General features: G+C 49.5%; 1 protein-coding gene across 3 annotated transcripts in view; it reads left to right on the top strand.

The window, feature by feature from the left end:
- Window positions 1-22,806, top strand: part of USP3 (ubiquitin specific peptidase 3) — a 92,797-nt gene that overhangs the window by 64,474 nt on the left and 5,517 nt on the right. For all 3 annotated transcript variants that reach the window (XM_055126067.1, XM_055126068.1, XM_055126069.1), the window contains 5 exons: window positions 3,166-3,279; window positions 4,528-4,674; window positions 9,541-9,647; window positions 9,819-9,899; window positions 21,403-21,521. In XM_055126067.1, coding sequence (XP_054982042.1) covers window positions 3,166-3,279; window positions 4,528-4,674; window positions 9,541-9,647; window positions 9,819-9,899; window positions 21,403-21,521 — 568 coding nt within the window. The remainder of the gene's footprint in view (window positions 1-3,165; window positions 3,280-4,527; window positions 4,675-9,540; window positions 9,648-9,818; window positions 9,900-21,402; window positions 21,522-22,806) is intronic.

A 22,806-nucleotide genomic window follows, 5' to 3' on the forward strand; every position in this document is an offset into this window, starting at 1 on the left:
GACATCCTAAATTGAACAGCGGTACTTGAGTGACAGTTCAAGTTGTAACGGAGACTGGATGCCATTAGTCTTGGTAAAACTGATTTGTCTAATGGTGTGCAGTGAATTGGCCTTGAATAACACAAGTCGTAGACATGAAATTAATTACAGGGCAGCACAGGCCAATTTTCAGTTGATACGGAGGAGGGGGGATTAGACATATCAGATATCGAGAACCAATAATGTCTTCAGATTCAGGGCTGGCGGCTCTGTTGGCCTCAGAGTGTCTGTCCTGTGGTTTCAGTTATACTGTTACCAGCGTGACTGGAGTAGGGCACTGAGCTACGATTTTTACACATTGTAGCTTTCTCCTGCTTATCCCACTTCCAGATACCGGGTCCCTGCAGATTCTGAATCTCACGGTGCTTTTCTCCGGTAGCTGGAGAGGGAGGAACTCGCCAGGCCTTCCCGTATTCTGGCACGGGGGCCGCCGCCTCAGCTGGGGTGTTGAGCAGGGAAGGCGTTGGCAGCCCTGGAAGTGGTGTTTTCAGAATTTAACTCCTTCAGTTTAAATTTAAGAACCTTCAGGGACCTGAGCCACAGTCGCCACAGTACACCGAGTCAGACGCTTGCCGTGCTCGCCGTCACCTGGGCTCGACCCCCTGCACCCACGTGGTCTGTGAGCCCGAGCACCCTGGGGTCCTTTCCGAGTGCAGAGGCAGGAGCGAGTCCCGAGCATGGCTGGGGGCGGCACCGAAGCAAATGAAAGGGTTTTACTTAAGTCGCTGCCTGAGTCACAGCGCCTGTGTGCGGGTCTCATGCTGTCGGCGGGAACGACAGTGGAAAGAGGAAACGTACACGTACACGAAAGTTAAGGCCGGCGGTAGTCGCCCTTGATGCATTGGCATTATTTAGTGTTAGTTTGTGGCACTGTCACTGTCATCCTGTTGCTCATCAATTTGCTTGAGTGGGCACCAGTAACGTCTCCATGGTGAGACTTGTTGTGACTGTGTTTGGCATATCGAATACGCCACGGGGAGCTTTGCCAGGCTCTGCCGGGTGGGTGGGATACTCTTGGTACCTTGCCGGGCTCTCCGAGAGGGACGGAGGAATCGAACCCGGGTTGGCTGCGTGCAAGGCAAATGCCCTACCCGCTGTGCTATCGCTCCGTCTTCATAGCGTTGAAGTGTTGCAGATGGAGCGATGAAGCATTAGTTTAAATCATAGAAATTGCCACAAAGTCAGCAGCAACTGCAAACAAGAGATCAAAATAAAAAATGTGGCTGTCAGTGTGGCAGGCTGGGGCTGGATGGGGTCTCTGGGGACCCTGGAGGAGGGACGGGGGCCCGGGGGACAGGATCGGCGCTGGAATATAGCATGTCTGAACCCAGCTGTGAAGAACTCCACAAATCAGGGTGCTTGGATAACAAAAATAAATAAACCAGAAGAACTGCAGTGTAACCTTAAAATATTCATGAAACAAATCTCCTCCAGCAGGGCAAGGATGATCCCTTAGAGGACACGGCCTCTGGTTGTAGGTAGGCAGAAGAATGAGCACTGGATGGCCGGAGCTGGGTGCATGGACACCGCCCAGGGGGCACCTCCGTGCAGTTCCCTTCCTGAGCTCTGACCAGCCCCGCTGGCCCCAGGTGGGCTCTGCAGTGGAGGCCGCCCTGCCCTTGCCGTTGGTCCTTGCTGCCAGAAGGGTTTTGGTCCCACTTTCTCTGTGTCCCAATTCCTGACTCAGAGTCAGAAGTCAGGCCCTGACCGCACGGCGCGAGTGCCTTGCTCTCGCTGACCGGCCCGCTCGCACTGGCAGACCCGAGGCAGGGAACCCCCAGGTCTCGGCGGGGGACTCTGGTACCACGAAGCCAGCATCGGCTGTACGTGCCAGGGGCCTCCGGGCACCAGGCTCTGGAGAAGAAGGTGCTGGAATCTCCGGGTGGCAAGTCCTGCCGCTCTGTGGGCAGAGGGGACGGGGCTCATGAGACCAGCCTGACTCCAGACCGGCACACTCGCCAGCGGGTCAGTTCTCCCGCCAGAGCTGGCCCTGCCCTCTGGCTGCCTGACGTACCCGTCACGCACAGGCTTCCTGTCTGCCCCGGGATGGAGTTCGAGTCCGCGTGTTGAGGGTGCTGGGTGCCTCCCCTGTGCCTCCACCCGCCAGAAGGCGGCGAGAGGGTCCGGCCCAGGGCCGGCTCTCCTCTGTGACGAAAGCTCCTTGGGGTTGGGCGCAAAGTCTTTAGGACCGAGGCTCACGCGCCAGGCAGGAAATGCAGTTACTCCTTTGAGAGCAGAGGGGACTGAGGGCGGCGGCTAAACAGAGCAGGGTCTTAAGCTTCCATCACATGAACTGGAAAGGCCAGGCAGACATTGGTAGAAATCCCTGCCGGAGACTCGAGAGACAGGCGTGGAAGTGGCCGGGAGAAGGTCAGCCTCGCGAATCCTTCCCTTTGGACCGGGCTGCGGACGCTGTGTGTGTTGCACTGAGCCCTGGCAGCCGTGGGTGGCGGGAGTCTGAGTATGCGACTCGGGTCTCGGAGATGCAGCTGGGAAGAGAGGAAGGACGCAGGGGACAGAGAAAGGGATTCTGTTGCTGAAGGTCGTGCTTGCTTTTGTTTCTGTGTCTGGGCCACACCTAGGGGTGCTCAGGGCTGATGCCTGGCGTGGTTGAGGACCATATGGGATGCTGGGGATTGAACCCAGGTAGACCGTATGCGAGGCGGGTTCCCTGTCCACTGTGCCATGTCTCTGGCCCTGTTTAAGTTTTTTTTACTGTATATTCTTTATTTATGTTTATCAGTCTGACCTGTGGCCTGTCTGTTGCTTTGTTGTATAAGGACTATAGCACACCCAGAGTTCCCCGTAGAGTTAAAACACTAGTTTTGTGAATACATTTCCATCTTGCAATCTTCTTTTTGCTTTATTCAATTTTTTTCTTAAAATTTTGATGAGAAAGTTCCAACCAATCATGAAATGTTATTCAATGATCTTTCATTGTGTAGTTTCTCTTAAAGTTTCAATTTCTGAGAACCTACTGATCATGTTAAATGCAGTTTATTTTAGTCACTGTTGTGTTATGAGTTACCAAACCCTTTGGGAGGATCATTTTTTTTTTTTATCCTGAATTTTGTACAGTTGGATGTTATGCATTGAAATAGTAACCTCTCATTTCTTCTTTTTCAGATCTTTGGTGGAAGAGTTTAGAAAGACTCTCTGTGCTCTGTGGCAAGGTAGCCAGACTGCATTTAGTCCAGAGTCCTTATTCTACGTTATTTGGAAAATTATGCCAAATTTTAGGTAAGTATTATTTAATGAAGGGCATTTTAAGGCTTTGATACTAATCTTTACACTACTTCAGAAATAGTTTTCAACAAAGTGGTATTTTCAGTCCCATTTTTTTTTTTTCCTGGCAAGCTCCCCGCGGCGTATTTGATATGCCAAAAACAGTAACAAGTCTCACCATGGAGACGTTACTGGTGCTCGCTCGAGCAAATCAATGAGCAAGGGGACGACAGTGATATAGTGATATATAATTTGCAGGAAAAATTCCAGGAAAGGGGGAAATAGATATTGAGGGACCCACTGAGATGGGGGGGCGCAGACAGCGGTTATCGGGAGGCTGTGTGGCATTGTACATACATACAAATACTGTATGTATGAATCTTACCATTAGCAGTATTGTGAAATAGGGCCTCAGATAAAAATAAAACATATAGAGAGTTGTCGAGTGAGGGAGAAGGGTAAACTATGTCAGAATATTTTGTTCTGGGGAGCAGTGCTTGAAGAGCACTATCAGTTTTGACTTAAAACCAGGCCCAGAGAATTGTGACTTATTATTATGTTTTTTATCTTTATTGATGGTGAGTTCTAGTACTGATAACCATGGTCCGTGTGTGCGGATTCAAACATCCCCCCACCCCCTCCCGGCAGCCCGTAGGGGTCTCCGTTGCTCGAGAGCAGATTCGAAGCAGACCTTCTTTGCTGGAACAATGCCGGCCAAGGTCTTTCCTGCCATAGTCTTATGAAAACGCTCTCCATACTGTGCCTGTATTTTATTCGGGGCTTCCTGGACAGAGTGTGGGACCTGGGGTCCTGCTGTCGTACTTGGGCTGGTGATGGGGGGTGAGGGGCCGCAGTGACTCCCCCAGGTCCCTGCGCTCTGCCTGTGCGTGTGATGGCGCTTGGCTGCAGGAACCTCCTTCCGACGGTGTTGGCCTTCCTTGCGGTCACCTCCAGTGAGTCTCGTGACTTTGCTCCGTGTGTGGGAGTCACGTGCTCTCCTGTCCACAGTGGGGGCCTCTGACGTCCCCCCAGGAAGCCCCGCTCCAGAGAGTCCAGTTCAGGGTCTCGGCCGGTCTCCCCGGGGCCTGTTCCCCTGTCTGCAGGGAGTCAGCCGAGGCCTCCGAGAGCTCTGTTAGCTGCGTTATGGTTTTCTTTTGTCTTGACTTTTAGTTCCTTGGTGAGGATTCGTGTGGTCCGCGGGAGGGGGGTTGGCGCGTGGGGGCCCTGTGCCGGCCCTCTGTGACACACCGTTTGTGCACGCAGGGGCTACCAGCAGCAGGACGCCCACGAGTTCATGCGCTACCTTCTGGACCACCTGCACCTGGAGCTCCAAGGCGGCTTCAACGGGGTCTCACGCTCGGCCGTGCTGCAGGAGAACCCCACCCTGTCCTCGGGCAACAAGTGCTGCATGTAAGGTTCCGTCCGGCGGTAGGAGGCCCGGGCTCTCCCGTCCGCGCTCTTGCGAAGAGTCGTGGGCTGGGGCTGGGGCCTGCTGGGCCCGGGCAGTGCGGCCCCAGGTGCCTCGGCTGCTGCTTCCTGACCACAGGCCCTTTGCGTTCACATCTCGGTGTTCCTCGACTGCGATTTGCTTTCGATGCTTCTGAACTGGAAAAACCAATAGAAAGTATTTGTGCAATTAAGCAATTAAAATCTCTTCTTCAGAGGGGCTGGAGCCATAGTAGAGCCAGTAAGGGGCTTGCCGTGCACGCAGCTGACTCGGTCCCTGAGCACCGCTGGGTGTGGCCCACAAGCAAAAAGGAAAATTAAATGAAGACTTAGTTTTTATATACTAAGATGATCATATTTATTCACTAAAAATTAAGCTTTCAAACAGTCTGTATATGAATTTTCCTACTGTATCTTTTGAACTTTATGAATATTCTCAAAGTATATCTTTTCTTGAATGGTATCAAGGCATTTGTAAATTCTCAGCATTTTCTTTTTTTTTATGCTTTTTTTTTTGGCTCTTTATTTTTATTTATTTATTTATTTTTTAAATTTTATCACCATGTGGAAAGTTACAGAGTTCTCAGGTTTATGTCTCAGTTATACCGTATTCAAACACCATCCCTTCACCAGTGCCCATATTCCACCACCAAAATCCCCGGTATACCCCCCGCCCCCCACCCCAACTGTATAACTGATGAATTTCACTTCATTTTCTCTTCACCTTGATTACGTTCCATATTTCAACACAAAACTCACTGTTGTTGTGGGAGTTATATCCCCAAACAAGATAACCCTAATAAGGAGGCATTTGGTAATTAGTTTTCCATTAAAAGATTGTATGTTTTCAGGTTTTAGAAAAAGTCGGATGTGTCCCAGTCCCGAATCCTGGAGCCGTGTTAGTTGCTGCTCAGTGTCGCCAGGGCTCCATCTGGAGAAGGTGTGCTGGCGGCACCTCCTCCTTCCGGCCCCCCGGTGTTGCTGGCCCTGATTCGGGTCCGGAGCATTGTCCGGGCCGCGTTGCTCACCAGAATGCCTGCCACTTCTCTGTGGATTGTGGCAAGATGGCACCGAGGGTGGGTCGAGGGCGTGACTTCCGGCGGCCGGGACCACTTGGAGTTTTGGGCTGGCGCCGCCCAACTCCAGTGCCCCCCGTGGCTTGGATGTGTCCCAGTCCCGAATCCTGGAGCCAGCCGTGTTAGTTGCTGCTCAGTGTCGCCCTCAGCATTTTCTATACCTCTCAATCTTAGTAAAAATCTTTTCCATTGCTGTCTGGGTACTAATGCCCCAAATATGCATTCAGATTACCGTGTTGTTTTACTTGATAGCAGTGTTATTTCTGTCATGTTACTGTTATTTCAGCCTGGATTTGGGCTAATTGTAGTTATTCTTTTGTTTCAAAGTGAATTGATGCGTGCAGGAAAGGGAATGAAAAGACACTCCCCAGAATAAAGAGAGTAAATGATGTGCCAGAATCTATATTGTAGCCTGAAACTCCAGGTCTGATGTAATAACACAATAAGGGTTTTATCGTGACAGTCTCATTAGCTCTTCTGCCCAGAGCGGTGGGAGGGTGACAAGATATATGTCGGCCCGACATCCAGGTCCTGGGGCTGTAACTGCAGTCAGAGAGTCACGGAGAGGGGCGGCACTGCAGGTGACACTTCGCACGCCTTAGTAAGCAGCCAATCAGCAGTGGGGTTAGGTGAGAGTGTGTTCTGTTGTGTAATGGCGTATTCATTCACAGAGGACTTGGAGCTTTGTTCTAAACACTGGACAAAACAATGCTACATAGCTGGGCTGTCGGTGATGCCCAGGGCACCCTCTCGAGTGACATTGTGTCACACTCAGAGATGCGCTTTCAGTTGCTAGTGTTCTTCAGATCCCTGAAGGTATTTAGGAGACCAGTAATCACACATCCCAGGAGTGAATGAAGAACACGGAAGGGGGCTGGAGTGATAGTACAGTGGGCATTTGCCTTCTCGAAGCCCCCATGAGCTCAGTCCTCGGCACCCCAGGTGACCCCCTGAACCCCAGCCAAGAGGGATCCCTGAGTGCAGACCCAGGAGTACTTAAGCCCTGAGCACTGCCGGGTGTTGCCATTAAAAACCACACACACACACACACATACACACACACACACATTAGAAAAAATTTGACACTCAAAATTCAGGGTTTCTAAATTTTCTTTGTTGAAATATGTACTTCAGGACATAAGAGTCATATTTACTAATGCTACAAGTATAGATCCCATGTGTTTATGCAAACAGCCAACCCTAACTGATGGTGGGGTGATAGTCTGGGAGAAATAAATGGCAGGTATTTTTTAGCACCTAGAAAATAATTTGTGCAGAAATCATCTATACACTTACGACTGTAAGAACCTGTCCGGGTGATTAGTGGTCAGTTATCTTAGCTGTAGTGTGCCTATATGTACACACAACATATATGTATGTCTCTGTACATATATGCACTATGTATGTGTATATATGTATATATTTGTATATGCAGTGGAGACCTACTACGTGTGTACAAATACACAATATATAGATTGCTGTATAGTAGAGATGTCAGTGATGCAGGTGTAATAAAAAAGTTTCACTCGAAGTCAGCACTGCATGTGTACTTCAGTGTGAGAAGACCAGTCATCATCCCGCTCTTTTCAGTAGATATTTTTAGGGCACGTCCTTTTAAACCTTAAACATGAAATGGTGACTATATCTAAGTTCCCAGTGTGTCTCTCGTTTTTTGTCCCATTTTCAAATGTAAGTCTCACTTCTTAGGGACTTTTACAAAAAGCTGTAGTGAGTTTGTTTTGCCAGTAAAGAAAGGAAGGAAGCCCTTTTGCAGACAGGGAGACAGACTTTTAACATAGTCCTCGTGCGGGTCTGTTTGAGCTGTCTCGTGCTCGTGGCTCTTTAGTTTGGAGCGGCTCAGTGTACAGTTCAGAGCCCGTATGCGGCCGAGCCCCGTCTGCCCACTCTGCGGAATGGTCCTCTCGGATGGGAAGGGTCAGTTCTGAGGACAGAGCCAGGACTAGCCTCTCAGCACTGCCCCAACACTCCACCCCCTCCAAGTAAGAAGAAAGTCGTCGGAGTACTACTGAGTGTAGGACCAGGACACGCCAGGTTGCTGTCAGCAGACAGGAGCAGTTAGGATTCAGGCGCTCTATAGGCGCAGTGGTCCTAGGACATTCACTGTGGTTCTGTTAAAGAGCGCAAATGACTCCAGTGACCTGTCTCCATGAACACGGGATTGGTTAATGTAAGAGAAGACCTAGTGTCAGAGCAGGCGGGTACCTGACCCTTTGCCCCCCAGATTCCCAGTGTGGGAGATGGGGGCAATCCTCGATGCTCCCTGGAGGAGGCATGAGGATGGGTTGATGGACCAGCTAGGAGGTACTCGGAGTGGATCTTGGTACAGATTAAGCACCATGCAAGTGTTTGCTAAGCATGTTCTCGTGGGTGCACTTTCTCCATTGTTTTTTTTTTTCCTGTCACTTAATGGCCATCCTGTGACATACTGTGTAGTTGTTGAAGAGTGAGATGCGTGTTTAGCAGCTAAAATAGAAAAATTTGGGCCTGGAGCAGTTTGGGGTACAGTGGAGACGGCCGTGCTTGCAGCCAAACGTGCTTGCATCTGAGATGTGTCCCCGACAGCCCTTGTGAGCCTGAGTCCCGCCAAGCGTGGTTCCTGAGTGCAGAGCCAGGAGCAAGCCCTGAGCACTGCCTGCTGTGGCCCCCAAACCAGAAAACAAAAAGAAACACTGGGGTATGATCCTCATAAGAATGCGTTCAAGCACCAGCGTTCTTTCCTGGGCCTTCTGTCAAGGCGGTCGTCTAGGCGCCGACTTTACCTTCAACATTCTGTCTAGGGAGTAGACAGAATGTTGTTCCCATTTTACATCTAGTTAGATTGATGGGAGAGAGAGAAAGGGCAAGTAAGAGTCTTCCTGGTCTGGAGGTGGTAAATGCGCTACTTACACAAGAATGTTATTTACAGTGTTTGGTTTTGTTGTTGGGACAGTGCTCAGAGCCCATGATCAAAATAATCAGGCCCTGTTTGAACTGGAGATCAAACCTCTGGTGTGTTGAGCATGACCCGAGCCCTCTGAGCTCTCTCCAGACCTGCGGTTGGTATCTTTAGAGGGGTGGGAGGTTGGGGCCACGCCTGGCTCTGCTCAGAGATTCCTTCTGACTTTGTGTTCGGGGACCCTGTGCAGTGCTGGGGATTGAACAGCGGCCGTAACCCCTCTACTGTAGCATCTCGGATGCATGTGCTTTTAGTTGAAATTTTAAAGACTTATTTGAACTCAGAGAGCATCCAGCACTTAAATTATGAAGTCATAGCTCTACCAGTAATGACCTGATATGTGTTAACATTTTTTACTTTGTCTTCCTCCCTGTCAGATACATGCCTATCTAAAAAAATCTAAAATAGTCTCTAATTGAGGTTCTTGTTTCAAGTAAAATAACTCAGAGAGCTCCCTCTATCAGAAACCTTGCAAAGACTCCCTCTATCAGAAATGTTGCAAAGATTTAATTACAAGGCAGCATCCTCAAATTTGAGGGATTATACGAAAGACATTTTCTTGCCAAGAGTGTAAGGAATATAATGACTCATTAGTTTGTAAATACCCAGTGATGCTACTTTCAGAGAAAGTACATGGACTGGAAGGAATAGGCTTCAGCCTTTGATTTAGTACATTGTTAAATATATTGAACATTTTTGTATTATTTGTAACTTAAAATTGGTATACATGCTAAGGGAAACTTTACGCATTAATTATTTTTTTAATGAAGTGTTCTTCTGTGTGGTGATTTTCTTTAGAAATGGAGCCTCTACAGTGGTCACGACTATATTTGGAGGCATTCTTCAGAACGAGGTCAACTGCCTCATATGTGGAACAGAATCTAGAAAGTTTGATCCATTCCTAGGTGAGAAATATTTGGCACGTGGAGATATGATACCTTTTAAAGATTAAAGTTCTAATGTTTATGAAATACTATGAAGACGACGAAGGAACATTTCTTAAAAATACAACACATTTTGAAATTTGTTTGAAATATGTTTATATGCCTTTAATAACACTCTGTTTCCTTTCTAAGACCTTTCATTAGATATTCCAAGTCAGTTCAGGAATAAGCGTTCTAAGAATCAAGAAAATGGACCAGTTTGTTCATTACGAGGTAAAGTGTTTGAATGTTTAGAATTACTTTTTCCTACCTGAATTGCTGAATAGATTTATAAGCCCTTTCTATATGTGCTGTGTTATTTGCACTTTAACTTAATAAAAGTCAAATTTGTCTCTTTGATTCTTAAAAACCCTTTTTGATTAGAGTGCATGCCAGAGGTGGTTGGTCAAGCACACACGCAAAAAATTCTTACGCTTCTTTTCTTTTTAATAATATTTTTTAAATTTAAATTTTGTAGCCCAAACTCCTTCTGACCTAGTTAAGCGGAATTTGATATTTTTAGGTGTGGTCTTAGGGATCGACTCAGGGCCTCTTGGGTGCAAGACGGTGCTCTGCCACCGAGCGCTGACCCGCCCTCAAACAGGGCTTATCTTTGTTTAACATTTTTTAAATGTACTTTTGGTTTTGGGGCCACACCTGGCGGCGCTCGGGGCTTCCTTCTGGCCAGGCTCTCAGGATCACTCTCGGCGGGGCCCAGGGGCCCGGATTAAACCCCGGGTCGGCCGTGTGCAAAATAAGCGTCTTCGAAGCTGTGCTTTCCCTCCCGCCTCGCCTGAGCACCAGCTGGCAAACTGGGACTAGTGCCCAGTGACAGGAAAGTGCACATTCAAGGAACCTTCTAGTACCTGCTGTACTATTGTTCTGGTCCCTAAAACATTTTCTTTGTTTTATTTATTTGGTGTTTGGGCCACACCTGGCAATGCTCAGGGGTTCTTCCTGGCACTGCATTCAGGAATTCCTCTTGGCGGTGCTCAGGCAACAGTACGGGCTGCCCAGAATCAAATCCAGCTTGGCCCCGTGCACGGCAAAAGGCCCTGCCTCCTGGGCTGTCTCTCCAATCCATAAAAAAATCCTATTTTCAATGGCAAACAGTTTGGCAAGCAGAGGTCCCATGTGGCTGTTAGCATGAAAGTGAAACGTTCCGTGGTTCAGTCCCGTGTGTTTCGGGTGCTCCGTGAGCACAGGCCGAGCGGCTGCGGCTGGGACAGCCGAGATGCAGAAGGTGTCCAGTGCTGCAGAAACTGCACGGCCAGCCCTGGCATGGACTCAGACTTCTCTTGAGACAGAGTTGGCTCTGGAGTGGGAGGGACAGGCAGCTCTGCGGCACGGGCCCATTGTACAGCATCGGGCCCGGTAGGAGGAGCCGCCAGGTGACTGCAGAACTGGGCGCTGAGCGGCTCTGGGCATGTGGGTGTCCGTAGGTGCTGCCAGCCTGCTCTCGGCCCTGCAGCGGTCTTCCCCGGCTCCTTGAGTATGAGTAGGAAGAACTTAAGCCCCACTCGCTCTGCTTCCCCTTAGAAATATATGAGTATAGTGGCTGGAGCAACAGGACAGCAGGCAAGGGGCTGGCCTCGAACACAGCTGGCCCGGGTTCCATCCCCAGCACCTTACCTGGTGGTTCCCCAAACCCCCAGGAGTCCCCAGACTCCTGAGCATGGACCTAGGAGTCAGTCCTCAGCACCACAGGGCGTGGCCCCCAAACGAAAACAGAGCTGACCCGGGTTTGATTCCCAGCATCCCATATGGTTCCCTGAGCACTGCCAGGGGTAATTCCTGAGTGCAGAACCAGGAATAACCCCTGTGCATCACTGGGTGTGACCCAAAAAGCAAAAAACAAAAATAAAACAAAACGAAAAACAGACAGAGACATATATTGGCTACAAGTTGTTATTCCAGAAATAGTTTTTAACCTATTTGATATTTAGATACTATCACAATTACTTAACATTAGACATTTTTCATATATAACATATATACATAATATATATGGCATGCAAATTTAAGTTAACTTAATCATAAACATCATTTGATCATTTAGAGAGAAGGTCAGTCAGAAATCTGGGTTTTGGTTTTTGCTCACTCCTGGTTCTATTCTCTCCTGGTCCTATTCAAGCTTCTTCCTGACCTGGTGCCGGGGAGCCACATGGCGCCAGGGCTGGGTCTGGGCTCGGCTCGTCGGACTCCCTGGCACTTACTGAGAAACTGTTAAAGGCATTAGAACACCTCAGACTACATTATCTGTTACAACCATTGTATCATGATATGTGAAATGTTGAAATGTGTTTACTAATGTAAACTTGGGCATGTATAAATACGTGTAAATACTTACGTGCATAAACATGGGCATGTATAAATGTGAGTACATGCCTATATATGTGTATAAACATCATGTATGAATGTGTGTGCACACTTACATGATGCATTGTATTCCTGATATCTCACAAGAGCTGGTAAGTTGAGAGGATAAGTGGAAGATCCAGAGACAGACTTCAGACTTTCTTCTTTGATTCTGTGCCTTGTGGAGACAAGGCTGGTTTTGCTTTTTTAACATTTCACTGATTACCATTGCAGAATGACTTAACAGTAAGAGATCTGCACGCACACACACACACACAGACACACACACATCTGCCTACACACACACACACACACACACACAGTAAGAGATCTTCCTACACACACACACACACACACACACACACACACACACACACACACACACACACACCCCTCTCTGTGCCAAGCAGTAGCTTTTCTTGGTGTAGCACACTGTGATGAGTGTGGTGGGTGTTAGGATTGTGGCTCCAGAGCAGCCGGAGGTATCTGGAACTCACCAGAGACACATTTCCTTTATTCTCATCTGACTTTCCTTTGATCTCTCACATGATTTTTATTTCGTTCAGGAGCGCACTTTAGGCGGATGTAGGGTGACCTGCTATTCTCGGTATGCTCATGACCGTTGTCGGTGAAGATCACTTTTCCTGGGCATCCAGAGTGTCGTGAATTTTAGTTGATTTATATGCATGTCTTCTGAGATGAAAGTGTGGTTATGTGATGTGCTTTTATAATTCCCCCTGGCAAGAAATACTTGTGTGCTTTTGGGTTTATAATTCAGTAAAATTAGGTTTTATTGGGACTGGAGCAGTAGTAATAGGTCTTGATTAAATTTCAAATCTATTACTGATCAGAAGAAGGAAAAATATATGACAGACTTCTTAGCTTGGCATAGGGATGTTTTTTAATTTGAATGAGGATTATTCATCTAAAACTATGAGTAATCAGCATAATTAATAGGCAAAGCATGAACAGTTTTCCATTATGATCAGAGATTAGCTGGGAGGCTTGTTATTGAGGGACAAAGAAAAATTAGTAATAAAGATGAAAGACTAAAATCATCGGCACTTTCAGATGAGCCTCTTATATTCCTGGAGCACTTTAGAGAGTCTGTGGGGGTGACGGGGAAGGGTAAGCATCAGCCATCTCTGAAGGGCCGGGCGGGGTGGAGAACTGCTTTTCTAGATCTCACAATTTAAAAAAAAAACACAAACAAAAATGCAAATACTGAATTTTGACAAGTGTGGAACTGTGATGTGCTCTAAACATAGAGCTAAAAAAGGCTAATAAGGTGGCCCAGTAGGAAATAGCACTGTAGCACTCTCTTCCCGTTGTGCATTGATTTGCTTGGGCGGGCACCAGTAACGTCTCCATGGTGAGACTTGTTGCTACTGGTTTTGGCATATCGAATACGCCAAAATTATATGAATAGGAAATGAATAGGTATAAAAACATTTTTTTCCACAGGGGCAAAAACACTCCTGGCTAATTGATTTCAGTGATATCTTGCGAGTTTTACTCTAGTGGCAAGATAAAAAAATAAGTGAGATTATGGCAAACTAAAAAGTTTCTGCACAATGAAAGAAACAAGAATTTTAATTTTAGTGGTGAGGAAAATAAATAGACGTGAGATTTTATCAAACTAAAATAATTCTGCACAGTGAAAAAGTTATTTAAATTAAGACATCCACTGATGGGGAGAAAAATATTTGTACATCTGACAGTGTTAATACACAGAATTAAGAAGAACTTCAAAAGACTCAACCATAAAAATACCTGACCCCTTCTGAAAAAATGGGAAGAATTGCTAGATCCATCACCAGAGTGGACAAACAGGTGGTCAGCACGCAGAGTGGACAGGCTCCTTTTCACTCACTGCCATAGACATGTGGATTGGAACTCCACTGAGGTAGCATCTGTGCAAATGTCCTGTACCAGAAAAGACAGACATGATGGAGACGAGAGTAAAAAGTCTGTTACTCACTGTGGTGAGAATGTCCGGCTTCCTTCGGAAATGACACGGAGACTTCTCAGAATACTAGAAATAAGCCTGGGCCCGCAGCACGAACACAGGCGCTGCAGCTCCCGCCTTGCATGTGTGAAGACCTCAGTTGAGTCCTTGACGAAGAATCCACAAATTGTTCATCTTTTTAATCTTACAGGGGTTTTCTTTCGAACTACATCCCTATGGCCAGCAGTTGATAGAGGAAAAAGTTTATATATAATGCTTATAATTATAAAAACTGCATAACGGTAAAAGTTACCATATATCATAAAGGAAGTAGACAAGGCAGTGATCAGTTAGAAGCAAATATTAGTGACATGAAAAATAGTACTTGGGCAAAACGTGTGAATAAGAAAAGTGAATGCAAGTGGTTAAATTCAACACGTGAAAGAATATTGGTGCAATGGATTATTAGACTCAAGCAGTTGTAGGACAGATTCATATAGTATCCGTTAGTGAAGGGTTCGGAAGGGGGTTGAATCTGGATAGAATTCAAGAGCACCGAGGAAATACAAGTGCCTGTAGAAGCCAGCTGCCCATGAATACCATGACTCAGATATTTTTGCTGAAAAACTGATGGAGAAGATGCTTTAAGAAAAGAACTGGAACTATAGAATTATTGTGACTTACTTTCTTTTTTTAGGTTCTATTATAGATAGGCAGATTAGACTTTCAGGATTGCTAAAGAACCTTCTAGAAACCCGTGTGGCAGTACCTGGGAACTGTGAGCGAGGGTCACCTCTGCTGCTGGGAGTGGCCTCTGGGACGTTGCCCTGGAGGCTGCCCGAGTCACACCAGTCTCCGGTCCCTCAGGTGCCCTTCAGGCTCCCGGCAGGCCCAGGGGTCCGTGCCTGGCGCTGTCACAGGGTGCAGACAGGGCTGAGAACATGACTCGGGTCCCTAGAGGTGTGTGTGTGTGTGTGTGTGTGTGTGAGCATATTTATTTCCTTTTAAACTTTATTTTCAGAGTTGTTCACAGTAGTTGATCGCATTCAGTATTTCAACACCAATCCCACCACCATTATTTTGAGTTCTCCCGCCGCCACCCAAGGCCGCCCCAGGGGCAGGTGCTGAATCATTTATTTTGTGTTGCTGGTTGTGAATAACTGACTAAAAGCGGTCGGAAAAGGTTTCCTTAGAGGCAAGTGTGTGGAAATGGAGGGATCTCATCCTGGAGCCAGTAAGCCCCGTGTGAGCGATCACTCGCGAGTTGTTAGGGGTGCACCACTTAAAAACTCATGTGTGTATTTGTTTATTTATTTGGCTTGGGGGCCCCACCTGGTGGTGCTCAGGGACCCCCTGGTGGGGCTTGGGGTTCACCTGTGCTGAGTGGGCCCAGGGCAGCCTGGGCCAGGGTCTGAAAGGCCCGTCCTGGCTCTGCCCGCGAGCAGGCTCAGGGCCCTTGGCGTCTTCTGCTCATCCGGGGACCTTGAGCCGGGAGGTGGCGCCTGTGTTCTGAAGCAGCGGGGCGTCCACTGGTGGTCACCCTCTGTGCCCCCCTCAAAGGCGGGCGGGAGGAAGAGGCTGGGCTGAGGGGAGAGCAGCCGCGGCTGGAGAAGGGTTTCTCAGAAGGGAAGAGGGCAACTGTCCAGCCAGGTGGAAACATCTTCTTTCATGTCGTCATGCATCTCCCATTCAGCCTGTGGCCTCAGCGCTGCAGAGGAGCTGCTGTGAGCGCTGATGCCTTCCTTCTCTGGTGAGCACCGGCGAGAGAGGGTCAGGAAGTCGCCAGCTCCGAGAGGGTGCCCGGATGGGCCCGCAGAGGGACCCCTCGGGGCCATTGCGTGCTTGCAGTGCACAAACCCTTTCAGGAAGGGAGAGACCTAGCCTCAGAGTCCAAGTAATACTCTGCATAAAGCCAGTGTTCCTTCTCTTGTATACTCTGGACTCTTCAGAGCCCCTTTAAAAACAGAATCACCATGAATAGTTACTATGCTGGTCCTTGGGAAACGGCGGGAGGAAGACGCTGGGCGTGCTCAGTAGAGGCGAAACTCAGTTGAGACTGGGTAGCGCCAGCCCCAGTGGCAGCTGGCTGAGCCCCGCCAGAGGGCTGCCTGCGCATTGCTCTGTTCTGGCCTTTCCATTTGGCACACCGTAGGCAGGCTCACTCTGGCCGTGCCGTGGACGGGAACCCCTTCCTTTGTAAGACTGAGGAATGACCCATTCTGTGGTGCAGTGCTTTGTAAAACCTGTCCAGCTGTTGTTGGACACTGGGCCCGTGACCACCTATTGCTTATTTTGACTAATGTTACTAGCATAAACACCGAACAAATATTTGATTCCCTGCTTGCGGTTGTTTTGGGCTTGTATCTAGAAGTACATGGCTGGACTATTGTGTTTTACTTGTTGGGGAACTTCTAAACTTCTCCATAGTAGTTGCTGCATTGTGCATGGCCGTGCCTGAGGCTTATAATTCTAGATGTGATTCAGCTCGCAGGCAGGGTTTTCTGCTTTTTTTTTTTTTTTTTTTTTTGCAGAAGGGTTGGTCCAAGCACTGCTCATGAGGTGGGGACAGGCACCCACGCGTGATTCTGAGTTCAGTGTGGGGACGTCTAGGGGAAGGGGCCGGTGCCGTGGGTCCCGCCATGAAGGGGCTGCCCAGCAAGGCCGGGCCAGCTGCCGCCCTGGGAGTCGGTCCGGGTCACAACATGCTGGGCTGTGCCCTGACTGCTAAATTATCTGCTGGTCCTAGTTTTTCTTTTTCTTCTTGGCTAATAAGTATATTAATAAGCTTCATGTGTGTGCACGCATGTGTGTGTGGTGTCAGGATTGAACTCAGTACTTCCACATTTATGAGGCATGTATTCTAGCATTGAGCCCCATCTCTACCCCCCAAATGGCTTTTTTTTTTTTTTTTGCTATTATTGTAGGTGGAATTGTCTTAATTTTCCTTTTCAGGGTTTTCATTGATAGTTTTTATAAAAACTAAACTAAGCTGACCCGGGTTGGATTCTTTTGTCCCTCTCGGAGAGCCCGGCAAGCTACCGAGAGTATCCCGTCCGCACGGCAGAGCCTGGCAAGCTCCCCGTGGTGTGTTTGATATGCCGAAAACAGTAACAAGTCTCACAATGGACACGTTACTGGTGTCTGCTCAAGCAGATCGATGAACGGGACTACAGTGCTACAGTTTTCGTAAAAGTAATTTTTTTATGTGGGGCTGGGTAGATAGCACCTGCCTAGCATGTGCCTAACTTGGGTTTGATCCCTGACACCCACAGGGTCCCCTCAGCTCTCCAGGAGTGCTCACTGAGTGTGGGTTCAGGATCAAGCCCTGAGCACTGCCAGGCGTGGCTCAGAAACCAAAATAAGTAAAAAACAAACAAATAAAAAACCCAGTTTCTGTTCATTGATTTTGTATTCGGTACCTCTGCAAGATTTTATTCTCACTTAGTCTTGAGGTTTTTTACACATGTGACATTTCTTCTGTAAGCGTACTTTTTTGTTTCTCCTTTTGAGTTTGAATGCCTTTTATTTGTTTTTGCCTAATTGCTGTGACTAAAAGTTTCAATTTTATATTGCGTGGAAGTGGTGTATGCAGGCATCCTTGTCTTGTTTAGCGTCTTGGGGGAACCGAGTCCTTCCCGCCCTGTCTGATGTCATGTGTGGGTTTTCCTACATGGCCCATGTCATATTAAGAGCTGCCTCCTTTTCCTACTTGAAGCATTTACATGCGGATTTAAAAATGGAAGATTCTCTGTTTCTTGGCTCTGACCCCACACCCTCATCCCAAAACTTCAGCCTTTTACACGATGCAGCAAATGCTCGATGATTAACGCGCTCACGATTCCGGCTTCAGAGCTCATAAGCACCACAGTGACCGGTCTAACGGGATTCACGGTGTCAGCCATGGAGTATCCCGGGTGCTCTGGGTGACCAGTGCTCTTCAGAGTTGGAGAAGTGTGCGGTGGCAGGGCTCCAGGGACGGTAGCACTCTAGTTACTGTTAAAAAGAAGCTTGAAACAGTAGGTCCGGTTCTGTTTCCTAGGGATTGGCAATGTTGTATTTGTGAGATCTGTTAGGGCCAGTGGAGAGAGAAGGGTCATTGCGCAGTACAGTTTGAGAAGTGACATTCCTGAGCACTGCCAGGAGTGATTCCGGGGTGCAGAGGTTAGCCCCAGGGGAGGGGGAGGGGAGAGAGAGGAGAGACCCATTTTTAACAGTGCCTGGAGGGTATCGGCTAACGAACAGGACGCCCCAAATGCTCGCTCCCCACGGACACCCGGAATCTACAGCAGCATAATGAAAGGAGGCATTTCCTCGGGGGGGGGGGGTTGTAGATGAGTTACCTGGACATCAGACAAACCCAAAGGGAGCCACCTGGGGAGGGGGGTGAGAGGCTGAGACACCGTTTCCCGGGAGCTCCGCCCCGTGCAGTCAGAGGAGCTGGAAACCCGAGGGAACAGCCCTGAAGGGCGCCTTGGGGTGGGGGGGCAACCAGCCGTGCGGCCAAGGAGTGGCTTTCGTTTTAAAACTTAATTTTTTTTTTCATTTACTTACTTGGTTACAGATATACCTATACGTACGTGTGTGTGTGTGTGTGTGTGTGTGTGTGTGTGTGTGTGTGTGTGTGTGTGTGTGTGTGTGTAAAACCCTGCGTCGGAGTTGTTCGTGATTGGGCCTCAGTCCCCCGCCCTTCCCAAGTGCACATTTCCTGCCCCAGGGCCCCCAGCTCCCCTGTCCCCACAGCCCGCCTCTGGCAGACAGTCTCTCTCCCCTTGTTTTCCTCGTAGAGCTGTGGCTTGCAGTACTGGGACTGAGTGGCCATGTGCACGTCCCTTTCCCTCCTTCCAGCGCACGGTGTCAGGGGTCGTTCCACCATCCCTGTCCTAGTGGTCGAAAGCCCCTTCTGTCTGCACAGACTGTGCACCCAGCTCAGGGCGTCGGGGTCAGCGCCTGCAGGCCACCTGCTAATCGGAAGGCCTCTCGGACGGCTCTTGGGCCTGCCCCGGGAGCCGTGGGCCGCCCTCCTGCCCCTGCTGCCCCCGCCCGCCCGCCCACCCGCTTCTCACTGCACGGCTCAGAGCGACCGAGCGTGTGAGCGGCAGTGACTTTGCTCCTTCCCGGGTTCTGGCCGCCCTCGGTGCTGTGTGTGCAGCCCAGCTCCATCTTCCCCGGAGTGGGATGCTGGAGGGTGCACTGTAGCCTTTCGTGTAGTTGGGCCGGGGCCAGGTGGGGGTGGGGGTATCAGTTTTATTAGTAGGGCAGAAAAGCGAAGATTCACACGGAACCAGAGCTGCAGCCAAGGCAGGCTGAAGAGAACAGGGCCGGTGCCTGGCATCGCGCCCTCCTGCAGGGCTCCTGTGCGCTGCTGACAGACGCTTTGAGTCACGGAACTCATGAAAGGCCCAGAGAGCCGCTCTGCGTATGGTTGATTCACCAAGAAAGAGCCAAGAATGCCCAGCGAGGAAAGGACAGTCTCTGCTGGGCAGCGCTGGACATACAGGCGCGACAGGCAAAAAACCAAAGAAAACAAACATTAACTTAGAGATAGATTAAAGACCCGACTGTGATACCTGGAACCTTAAACTTCTAGAAGCTTACACCGTCGGTCTTGGCAGTGTGTTTTGAGATCTTGCTCCAGACGAAAGGCACTTAAGTACAATGACAGATGCTTATGGCAGCTGGAAAATAGAGTAAAAGCCGCAGTGAGGTGTCACCTTGGGCCTTTGAAAGGCACTTCCCCCAGGAAAGGGACCAGCAGGTATGGGGGGGAGGGGGGCGCATATGCTGTGGGCCGAGAGCATGGGTGTGTCTGCGGTGCAGCCGGCTGTCCTTGGCTGCGGGCACGTAGGAATCGTTTCACTGCACAGCAGGTTTGTGTTCCCAGGACCCGGTGCTGTTGTCAGAGCAGGAGCAGGAAGGGAAAAGCAAATGTTTCCCTGTATTTGCTGGGCCAGGTGGCCAGCGTGGCTCGGGGCCAAGTCCCAGATTATACCATCAGAAGATTATTGAGGGGTTTGCGGCCCCTCCTGGTGGTGCTCAGGGCTTTCTCCTGGCTCTGTGTCCCAAGATCATTCTTTCTTTTTCATTTTGGATCACACCCGGAGATACTCAGGGGTTACTCCTGGCTCACGCACTCCTGGCGGTACTCAGGGGACCATATGGGATGCCGGGGATCGAACCCAGGTCGGGCACATGTGAGGCAAAACACCCTCCCGCTGTGCTATTGCTCGGGCCCCCTAAGATCAGTCTTGGCGGGCCTCGGGGGACCGTATGTGATGCCCGGACTGGACCCTGGCTCGGTCGGCAGCTGTACAAGGCACGTGACCTGCCTGCTGTGCCACCGCTCTAGTCCCGGGTCAGTGAAGTGTTCAAAGAAAAACATGTAGCGTTATAGGAGAAACTGTTGAAAATGGAGCCGGTAGCTCAGGGTTCCTTGGTGCTGCCCGGGACGGTGTGACACGGGCCTTCATTCCCGCTGTTTCCCATACGTGATCGTCGGAGCCGTGATGAGTGCGGGCTGGAGAGAGCAGGCAGGCACTCCGGCACCACATGGGTGCGTTCCAGGACGCCAGACCTCAGACACGTGGAGAGGCGTGGATTCTAAAGCACATGTAGAGCGTGGAATACGGTGCTGTAAGCCAGGAGGCTGTCAGTGAAGTTCCCTGGATGACTGCTTGCAGTCCAGTTTCCCGGGAGCCGGTGCCTTTCCGTCCTCATGCCGTGTGGTGACGGCCCAGTCTGCCTCTCTTGGGGCCACACCAGCAGTGCACAGGGCCACGTGTTGCCTCACGTGAACCTGGGCCCCCTCTCACGCCGGGCAGCACCCTAGGGCTCTGTGTCCGGTCCGTAAGGAACCATCTGTGCCAGAGTAACTAGACTATGCTGATTGCCAGACTGTTTTCCTGTTAATAGTGACGTAGTGAAGCCGGTTACAGTGAGACGGTTGTCTCTAAATGTCAGACCAGTGGCTTCACACGTGTTTTTCTTCCTGCAGCTCTTTCAAAGAAATTTTGTTTTCTCAATCTGTTACCCCATCAAGTCCTCCAGGCACCTGACCAAAAAGTCAGGAGTAAGTCCTGAGCACCACCGGGTGTGGCCCCAAACCCTGAGATAAATAAGAAAGAAATAAGTTTTACTTTTTAAAAAAGAGGTTACACCTGGCATTGCAGTAAGAGTCAGGGCCCAGGGTGCTGGGATAAGCCCAGGACCCTTGCACATGCCAGGGCAGGCATGTGGCCTACCACTTGAGCCACGTGAGTGGCCCCAGAGTAGGTTGAGTTGGGGGGTGGGTGATGGACGTGTCCGAGGTCACAGAGGCCAGAAGGCTGAGATTTGAACCTGGTCATCCAGCCCCAGAGTGCGGTTATTTTTCTAAGCTCGCTGCAGCTGTGCGGACGCCCTGTTTTAAACACTGCCAAATCAATTTGGTTGTAGATTGTCTCCGCAGTTTCACTGACTTGGAAGAACTTGATGAAACAGAGTTGTACATGTGCCACAAATGCAAAAAGAAACAAAAGTCTACTAAAAAGTTTTGGATTCAGAAACTACCCAAGGTAAGTGTGGTTTTGAGTTACAGTTTAATTCTGAAGGGAAAATGTTGGATAGCATAAATTTTTTTGGATACAATTTTAGTGTCTGGAATCTGCTCTGCATTTGTCTTGGTTTGCAGTCAAAGCTAAGTGACCCTTTGAGAAAGCATGACTGTCCTGTCCGTAATACTCAGTATGTGGGGGTGGTATCCCCGAGCATGCCCTGACACCAGCTAGGGTCTGCGGTCCACCCCGCTCCTCCTCGGTCAGCCTGCAGAGAGCGTCACGCTCCAAGGCTAAGGGCTCGTTCCCACGAGAGCTTCCCCTTCACGGCAGTCTCAGGGCCGGGCAGTTGTTCCGCTTCCGGCCAAAAAACTACAGGCTGGAGCACCAAAAAACAGCACCCTGCCGGTGTTACCCAACCTTCCCGCACCTTTGGGCCAGCACCCGCCCTGCTTACAGGTCCAGGGACCGGCACTTCCAGATAAGGAGGGGACAGTGACTTTCAGCCTTCCCAGCCCCGTGCAGCTGCTGGTCTGTGGCCGTCAGAGGGCCCCGCACTAGATCCAGGATCCGTCACAAAGGCTGCCAAGGGACAGCGGCCCCTACGGCAGAGCCAGTGCTGGGGTTCGGGCCTGCCGCATCCGAAAGTCTGCTGCTGCTTCATCCTGGAAGCTTCCAACTGTCTCTCTCTTTTTATTTATTTATTTTTTTAATGGAGGAGCACTGCTGTTTATTCAGCTCCTGATTGGGCTGAGGCAGGCGTGAACCCCACATTACTTTTTAAAAAAATTTTAAATTTAATTTTCATCAAGTTGCTCACAATAATTGTTTGCGTTCAACATTTCACCCCCAGTCCCACCACCGTTACACGTCCCCAACCACCGTCATTGCTAATTTTCACACCAGCACGCAAGCCTGCCCCAGAGGCGGACACTAAGTAGCTGATTTTGTATTGATTGTTACGAGTGAATATGAAACATTGTACAGCCACGAAAACGGCCACTCACTCCTGGAATTCTAAACTTTTTAAAAATATTTGGGGTCCAGAGGCATCTCCGTGGCGTGCTGTTCTCTTCTGAGATTCACTTGTGAGTCTCTGAGTCGTGGCCATTAATGTGCTTCAGTGGTGCCCAGACGCTGCTAGTGGACGTGACTGTCAGGAAGCCAGAAGGGTAGGGAGGTGGGGGGAGGTCTCCCATGCCCGGCTCCGAGAAGCCTGGAGTCTTCAGTGACTGGTCCTGCATTCCTGGGGTTTTCAGCAGATTCATCCTCTGGCTGGGGGCGGGGGCTCGGGACGAGCCATGAA

Source organism: Sorex araneus, chromosome 2 (assembly GCF_027595985.1).
Source record: "Sorex araneus isolate mSorAra2 chromosome 2, mSorAra2.pri, whole genome shotgun sequence".
Lineage (NCBI taxonomy): Eukaryota > Metazoa > Chordata > Mammalia > Eulipotyphla > Soricidae > Sorex > Sorex araneus.